The sequence below is a fragment of the Lissotriton vulgaris genome, chromosome 6 (assembly GCF_964263255.1).
Source record: "Lissotriton vulgaris chromosome 6, aLisVul1.2, whole genome shotgun sequence".
Lineage (NCBI taxonomy): Eukaryota > Metazoa > Chordata > Amphibia > Caudata > Salamandridae > Lissotriton > Lissotriton vulgaris.
Genome location: NC_141694.1, coordinates 1,728,404,807 through 1,728,413,840, shown reverse-complemented (window position 1 = coordinate 1,728,413,840; position 9,034 = coordinate 1,728,404,807). Strand labels below are relative to the sequence as shown.

Below are 9,034 nucleotides of genomic sequence, written 5' to 3'. Positions count from 1 at the left end.
CACATGGGATTAGAAGACTGATGCTTCCTTTGAGAATTAATCTGTTGCCCTTAAGAGATGTTACTGGTATATGGGATAAAATCCCAAAAGAGGAGAGAATTTGGGATTTATGTTATACTCAAATCCAGGATTTTAATCATGTCTTATTTGTGTGTCCGGAATTACAAAGGGCAAGGCGTTTGTTTTTAAGACCATTATTTATTAAAAGTAATATTCATTCATTCCAGGAGGCCAGAATATTTGTTTTATTCCCATCAAATGAAATGGATATTCCAATTTTTTTAAACTTTTCTGGCTACTTATTAGGGATTACTTAAAATCTTGCTATTAGTCGCTATTATTGTATAAAAAGCATATTCACCCTTCTACCGCACTTTTTAATCTATTGTATTTTAGGAAAAAAGGGAAATATTCTTTGTATCGTATTTAAAATTGTCTTTTTTACTGTATTAATGTATTTTGTGGACCTCCGTAGGAGTTCCTTATCAAATAAAACTTTTTGACTTTTGACAGGTCTCTTAGAAGTTAATGAAGTTCCTAGGCACAGTTCAGATGGTCATCCTGGCAGAGAAACAGAAGCACCTCCTCACACCTTGGTCCTGGTCTGGGAGTAGTTTTCATACCCCATCAAGGGGACTCTTCAGCTGCTAGGAAACAGTTGGGGCTAATGCAAATAGGCCTCCAGAGGCTTTAGGCAAGGAAAAGGTAACTTTCTAAAAGTACCTTTTTCTTGAAATAACTTTTTTTTAAGTATTTGAATTACATTTCTACCATCCAGGCTTGCGACAGTGAAAATAGCTTTTGGGGCTTTTTCACTGTAAGAAAATTGTAATATTAAACTTCTACTCGTCCTACTTTTAAATGCAATGCACTCTGCCTAAGGGTCCATATACGATGACTGAATATTATTTAAAAGGAAGGTTGTGACTGATCAAAAAGGTTTAATTTGACAGGTCCATCTGCAGTTTAAAAAGGTCACAGTCAGGCAGCAACAGTTGGCCTGCAGTCATGTTTGAATTGTCACTGTAGTGGGTGGCACAATAGGTGCTACAGTACACTAGTGACATTTAACTTACAGGCCCTGGGTATACTTTGTACCATATACTAGGGACTGATAGGGAAGTTAAATATGCCACTTAAGAGTATAACCAATGTTGACATGTTTTAGGGGCCAGAGCACTGGGCAGCAGTGTTCCAGTGTGCACAGTCACAAAAACCAGCAATAAAACCTAGCAAAGTGTTGGTGACCATGCAAAAGGGCTTTACCTACATTTTTTTCTGCCTTCGTAAATGTGGACAATTTACATTTTTTTCTTATTTTGGACTTTAGTCTTTCCTATACATCAACAACGTATATACTGTGTAGCTCCGGCTGACTACATGGTATGGTTTATGGAATATAAGACTTGATAAACACATTGCTAGGAGAATAGAGTAAACTTGGTTGCTAAATTGTTGGTACAATAAACACACATAGTATGCATCCGTAACAAAGAAAGTTCTAATTGTAAACTGCATTTATATAGCGCTTACTGTCCCTGACAAAGCGTTGAAGAGTTTTGCTGTGAGCAGCAAGCTACTCCAGAACCCAAGATTAGATTGTAATAGTTAATAGGCTAGTAATAAGTAGTTTTCTGTTAAAGTGAACATAGTTATCGAACTATCCGAAAGTCAAAATTTGCCCTACTTTCAGGGAGACGTTGGCAGTGGTTATTATACCCACCGAAAGTTCTGTAGCCTTTATATAACCTAGATTGTGGTAAAATAAGATTGGTTCCCAATCAGAGCGGAGATGTAGCCTAGTGCCTAGAAAAGCTGACTTAAGAAATGGAGAACTAGGCTCGGGTCCCAATCTTGGCTCAACAACCTCTGTGATTCTAGAGTTAAACAGCTCACCTAATCTCCCTATGCCTTAAAAAAATGTTTAATGCATTATGTTCCTTGTCAAGTGCTGAAATTCCCTAGGGCTAAATTCGCACTATATAAAAATGCAACAACAACAAAATACGGAATCATGCGTTAAAAGCCACTTTTTTCACGTGCAGTAACTTCAGTGTGAAACACCTGATTGTAACAATGAAATGTCACGTTCCGGTAGGTGCTCAGAAACCGAGGAGGACGCTATGTTTATTTTCTCTGACTCACGAGGCGTTATCGCGTTAGAGCGCTGGTTGCAGCGGGCTTGGATTTGCAGCCTGGAGGGCTCAGTGCGCGGTTTGTTTTCCTTGCCCCGGGCGCCCCCCCCACCCCCCCTGTTCACGTGGAATGTTAGTTTTTTTTAGCCAAGCCCAGTGACATCACAGCCCGGGTCCGATTGCACAACAGTGAGGAGGGGTCCGGGCCCTGGAGGTGATGAGGACAGAGGAACCGGACGGCGGTCACTGCTTGAGCAACGTCTGCGCGCTCCATAGTTGCCAAACTTAGGGAAAGTCTAGAAGCGTGCGCGCGTGACACAAGTCTACTGCGGGGGACGCTCCTGGGGCGTCAGGGCTAGAGTTCAGAGCGGAGGAGGGAGGAGTCGAGGGATTCCCGACAAACATCAATGAACTAATTCCCAAAGCAAGAGAGGAGCCCTGAGAGAAGCCGAGGAGAGAGGTGCGAGCTCGCGCCTGGTGCACCGCTGCGAACCCCACACCTGCAGAGACAGGACAGAGCCTCGCGAGCAGCAGGCAGGGGCCCCACAGCCTGCCTGCGCTGCAGACATGCCTGGGACGGGCTGCGCGCGCGGGGCTGGCAGCCGTGCACACCCCAGGTGAGTGTCAGCGTTGCGTCCACTGTCACTGCAGCGCGTGTGGTCGCTGCACGGGGTCAGCACTGCAAAGCTTCAACGAGCCGGCGGATAGCCAGATGTTTCCAGAGGCGACTGGTGCGTCAGGTGCAGTGGCACCGGGGCCCACGGTCTTGAGGTGCCCACTGAACTCTGGGTGCTGCTGTCATTTAGAATTCAAACGTCAGTCAGGGGGCCCCAGGTCTTTCGTGCGGGCGGTGCGGGGCTTGGACTGCACGCTCGCGGCATGGGCGCTGCTGCACTGGGTGTTACTTTATGGCGGGCTTGACGCCATTAGGGGTTCACCAGTTTTACACGGGGGGATCCATCATTAGAGAGAATGCAGCTCAAGAGTTTAAAGGGGCAGATTTACGAGCCCCTTGCGCCACTTTTCCGTCATTATTCCCATGTTAAAAATGACGCAAAAGTGGCGCAAGGGGCTTGTAAATCTGCCCCTTTGAGTGGCCTACTTTGAATTTGGGGAACGGGTTCGAATGGCCTACTTTGAATTTCGGGAACGGGTTCGAAACTGACGGGATGCTCAAGCATTTTGTGAGTCTGTGCAAATCACTGTGGGGCAGATTTACAATAACCGGCGTATCCCTGCATATCAGCAGGGATGCGCCAGTTATTTTGCGTCACGGCAGACACCTCTTGCGCCACCATAGATGCGCTGCATTTACAATGCGGTGCTCGATGGCACAAGAATAGACAGATGTGTGACGCATCTGATGCCGTAAAGGTGACGCAGTGCTGGAGTTGTGTGCTTCAAGCAGGCTTAAGGATTTGACTCAGCGGGTTCGGAAAAGTGACTGAGTGAAATCTTGTAGATTTCGCTCAGCCACTTTTCAGCGGCGTTCCTGCACCGAAACGCCCCCCCCACCCCCAGCTGCCCCGGAACGCCCACATGAAACCTGAAGCAGGTTTCATGTGGCGCAGGGCTTTACAACTTGACGCATCTCCCTAGATGCGGAACGTTGTAAATACCCTGCAGCATGACGCTGGCTTTGCGCCGCTGCTGTGTCACAAAAGTGACTCAACGGAGGCGCAAAAGTGGCATACGTGGCTTGTAAATCTGCCCCTAAATCTCTCTGTGCCAAAAAAAAGTATTTTATAAATGAAGGTGTCCGTCTGTAATGCAACGGGTGGTCATGTAAAGCGCTCTGATACCTTCAGTCGAGTTCGCACTATATAAAACTGCACACACACACACACACAACAACAAATCCTTGTCGTTAGATTGGTGATATTTCCTGTTCACTAGTTACAAGAGGTCTGTGCAGCCACAGCTGAGAGTGCAGTTGCATCTTATTGGTGTGCATCCCTGTATAACGCGAGGCATTTCATTTTAGTATTTTAGATTACATCATTGCACCGAGCTGAAGTTATTAAAAGTGACAGATTCCAAACACGTGCGTAGAACCATGGATGCCCCCTCTGCCGTGAGGACCAGGTTGTTTGTGAACCTAGAGGCAGGCCCCCCTCCTACAGTGCTTACACCGTGAGCTGATGTGTTTCAAAGTGCTCTTATGTGGTGAAGGAAAATGAAGCACTGAAAACAGTAATTGCCTAGGATCACACAATGTGGTCAAGTGACGCCGGGACTGCTGCAAGGTTTCCGAGTTTTACTTTGAGTAGTTCAGCCACTATATGGTTATCTCTTTCGTTCTCCCGTTTTATATCAAAGCTTAATGCTTTATTTTTAATTCTCTGTGGCACTAAATCAGTGCATTGTATTCAGCGCATACAGTATTACATATTAAACAAGGTTGACCCAAAAAGCCTTTCTGGAAAATAATGCAAAGTTAAGGAAAGTTTCGGTAAGTTATTTTAATGAAGATATCACCAGCTTCTCCTGACTTAACAAAGAGAACGATTTAAAGTCAATTACATCTATTTAAAAACATATTTGGGTGTTGCAAGAAAGTCACTTATGTTCACATCAACGCATGTGACGTGCTGGGCTCAGCTGCAGAAAGTCACACTCATTCCTTAAGATGCAGCCTCCTTGCATTTGGTATTAGGACTGCGGGTGGGGACGACAGCTGCAGATCGTCAACAGCCTCTATAGCTCTGTGAGGTGCTTCAGGAGAACAATCTGCAATTTCAGAACTAACTGAAAGAAGCATTGACAAAGACAATAGGTCTCGCCTATGCGAAAACTATTGGCTTAGTCAATGTTTTGTGAGGCATGTTGGTATTGCTGCTGTACAACATGGCAAAAAAACCTTTGTCGAAGCCAAATACCAGAGCTATTCAGCTTTGTCAATGTGTTTTTTTTTTTTTGGAATGTACTACAACAGCGTGGCTACTGTGCAGCATGTTTTAAAGTAATAAAAAACAAGCATTTTCAATGCAGTAGGTTTAAGCTATTGGCATTGTAACTGACAATACCTTTTATTTATGTTTTTAAAAGAAACACATATATAAAGGACTTTGTCGTTTCCTCTGCCAATAGCTCTAACTCTCGCAAATGCGAGACCACTTTAATGGTCGCCGCGCCCCTTTCTTAAGATGCTGCTCGCTGTATTCAGGTTACGAGTCGCATCTAAAGAAAGGGGCGTGGCCAATATTAAAGTGAAAGCGTGGTATGGAGTGCTTTCGTCCAAAAAGAAAAAATAAAGAAATATTGGTTCTGTAGCGTGCCGCTAAAGTGAAAGCGGACCGCGCCGTAAATGAAATAAATAAGCCCAACCACTATAGTTAAAGCGGACTGCGCTGTAAATTGAATAAATACATTAATAATAAACAATATAAAAGTGGGCAGCGTGCTGCAACGTCATGGTTGGAATAGGGGAAGATCATTAAAGAAAATAGTGCTCACCGACTATATAAAGCAGACAAGGCAGTGCCAAGGAGGGACTACTAAGCCTATCCACAAATGAAAAGTGACAATTTCGAAAGGACTGTAACAGGAGCCAATTGAAAAGATGGGCGGGTAAGAGCTTCCACTCCATACCTCAATAAAGCATGTCTCGCAGAGCAGCGCATGCGTTGCCCAGGGTCGACCTAAAAAGTGCTATGACATGGCCACCGTTGACTGCATCATAGTGCTTGTTTTAATCCATGCTGCACAAAATTCATGCTGCTGTACAACATATCAAAAAATGACAAATCCAAATAGAAGAGCTCTTTGGATTTGTCATGTTGTACTGCAGCGTGACTCCACTGCAGCATGGATGAAAGCAAAAAGAAAAGCACTATGCTTTTTTTTAACTTTCAGCTATTCTGAGCATCAGTAGCTGCTGTAGAACATATCTAAAAAAATGACAAAGACACTAGACGTTACATAGGCGAGACCTATTGGCTTTGCCAGTGCTAGCAACACATTTTACTGCCTGCTGACATAATGTGCTATCCTTTGTTTAAACAGGGGCCATGTAATATCCTTACTGGATAATTCCTCTGTGGTGCAGCGCAAAAGAGAATTTATATTCAATATACAGTAGAAATAATTGACACTCTTTGTTCGGTTGAGTAAGTGGAGTTCCTCTGTCAGCCAACTCTGGACTATTTCCATAACCACAATACTGCAATCTTGCACCAGTATTCTATATAAGACTGATTTAACTGGTGCTGATGCCTTTTAAACCAAACATTAGACTGACATTATCACTGACCAGCTGGTGCAAAAAGCATTTTGCAGTGGGCAGTCAATATACATGTATTTTTTTGCTCTTTTTGCGCAAAAGCCAATGCAAAATGTTCACTCGCCGTACCAGGTTGCATTTCACTTGGTCGCTGCTATATTTTCTGTGTAGTAAACAAACATGCTTACCATGGGGCGCACAGTTTCCTTCTGCAGGCGGTGTATTTAAAATTGTGACGAAGGCTCTGAGTGGCTTGGTGTATTGAGACCTGTTTGTAAACCCCTGTTTTGAGACAGAGAAGCGGTCATTGTAATACAAATCTCAAATTTGTAGTGGTGAGTGGATAGTAGGTGCATTTGTATATATTCAACAAAGGGATTCTACCATTATCTACATAAACATATATATGTGTATAAGTGTGTGCTTAATCTTACTTGAGGTGTTTTTAATGATGGTGTCTGAAAAAACAAAAGACCTTCTCTTATTTGTAGTCATTATAAAGAGGAGCTAAGAAAGCACGATCCCCTTGATCTAACTTGACAATTCAACACATTTAAAAACAATTAATATGTAACCAAATATTGGAAAATTGTACTTTTATTCCACGAATAAGTTTATGCAAACAATATTAAAAACAGAATGTAATGTACAACATATCATAAAAACTTTTTGAAAAATACAACAAAGTACAGTTAAAATAAAGCGAATACATTCTCAATTATTGCCAGCATAATCATAAAACAGACAGAAACATGTAAGACATAAGGTTCGTTCAATACAATTTGTACATTCAATTTCCTGTGATATCACTTTGTTCTATACATAGATATAATCTGTATTTCAACAAAAGTGTTGGAATCCTGAATTGTACTTGAAAAGTGCGTCGACGCATTTCGATGGATACAGCAAATTACACCATCTTTATCAAGACTTTATATTTTTCTGTCATGTTTGAAGGGTCAACAGTTTTTTCTCCCTACAATGAATGCATGTATAATTAGTACATTACAATAATGGTCAAAATAGTCTAATACAAGATACTCCATTAGTGTCAGAATGGGACAACTTGATATGTGAGTCGCACTAGGTCCGTACAGCGGACCCCACCGAACTCAAGAACTACCGCCCCATCTCGCTCCTCCCGTTTCCAGCCAAAGTCATCGAGAAGACCGTCAACAAACAGCTGGCCGCCTTCCTCGAGACGAATGGATCCCTCGACCCCTCACAGTCTGGCTTCCGAGCCAACCACAGCACCGAGACCGCCCTCATCGCCGCCACCGACGACATCCGGGCCCTGATGGACAACGGAGAAACAGCGGCCCTCATCCTCCTAGACCTCTCCGCGGCATTCGACACTGTCTGCCACCGCACCCTAGTGCAGTGCCTCAGCAATGTCGGAATCCAGGAGAAGGCACTGGAATGGATCGTCTCCTTCCTCGACGGAAGAACACAGAGAGTCCGCCTACCACCGTACAAGTCAGAGGCCACCGAAGTCATCTCCGGCGTCCCTCAAGGATCCTCGCTGAGCCCCACCCTCTTCAACGTCTACATGAGCCCCCTCGCGGCCATCGCACGCCAACACAACCTCAACATAATCTCCTACGCCAACGACACCCAGCTGATCCTCTCCCTGACCAACGACCCCGCCGCCGCCAGAGCCAACCTGCACGAAGGGATGAAAGATGTAGCCGAGTGGATGACGACCAGCCGCCTGAAACTGAACTCAGACAAGACGGAGGTCCTCATCCTGGGCCCCTCGCCCTCCGCCTGGGACGACTCCTGGTGGCCCCCCGCCCTGGGCACCGCACCCAAACCGACGGACCACGCAGGCAACCTGGGCTTCATCCTGGACTCCTCCCTCTCCATGACCAGACAAGTCAACGCCGTCTCCTCGTCGTGCTTCAACATCCTGCGCATGCTACGGAAGATCTTCTGGTGGATCCTCACGGAGACAGGAAGACAGTCACCCAGGCCCTCGTCACCAGCCGACTGGACTACGGCAACGCCCTCTACGCCGGAACCACCGCCAAGCTCCAGAAGAGACTCCAGCGGATCCAGAACGCCTCAGCCAGACTCATCCTCGACATCCCACGAAACAGCCACATCTCTGGACACCTGAGAGACCTGCATTGGCTCCCCGTCAACAAAAGAATCACCTTCCGTCTCCTCACCCACGCACACAAAGCCCTACACGATCAAGGCCTGAGCTACCTCAACAACCGAATCAACTTCTACGCTCCCAAACGCCACCTCCGATCAGCCAGCCACGCCCTCGCCGCCGTCCCCCGCATCCGAAGAGCGACAACAGGAGGAAGGTCCTTCTCCTACCTGGCCGCCAAGACCTGGAACTCCCTCCCGACTGACCTGCGCTTGACCCAAGACCACCTCTCCTTCAGGAAGAAGCTCAAGACCTGGCTGTTCGAGCAGTAGCGGCACCCCCCCCCCCCCAAGCACCTTGAGAACCTACGGGTAAGTAGTGCGCTCTATAAATGTCATTGATTGATTGATTGACTAGGTTGGTTGTTAATTCATAATAGGAATACCCTGGGACACTTCCATGCTCAAATAATTTTGAATACTGCTGAGCCATGAGTGCAGCAGTGAAAAGCAAGATTTATAAAAAGGTAGATTGATTCTATCTGACGAGTAGGCTCCAGGGGCATAGATTGCTACTATT

The 9,034-nt window shown here is 45.4% G+C and overlaps 1 protein-coding gene across 2 annotated transcripts in view; it reads left to right on the top strand.

The window, feature by feature from the left end:
- The first annotated feature begins 2,309 nt into the window (after window positions 1–2,309).
- The window catches only part of TLR5 (toll like receptor 5), a 267,598-nt gene continuing 260,873 nt past the window's right edge, over window positions 2,310–9,034 (top strand). The window contains exon 1 of one of the 2 annotated variants that reach the window (XR_015296691.1): window positions 2,310–2,752. Coding sequence is in view for 1 of the 2 variants with exons in the window: in XM_086927951.1 (XP_086784077.1) it covers window positions 2,703–2,752 (50 nt within the window). In the remaining variant the exon portion in view is untranslated. The remainder of the gene's footprint in view (window positions 2,753–9,034) is intronic. The other variant, XM_086927951.1, reaches the window with a different exon arrangement.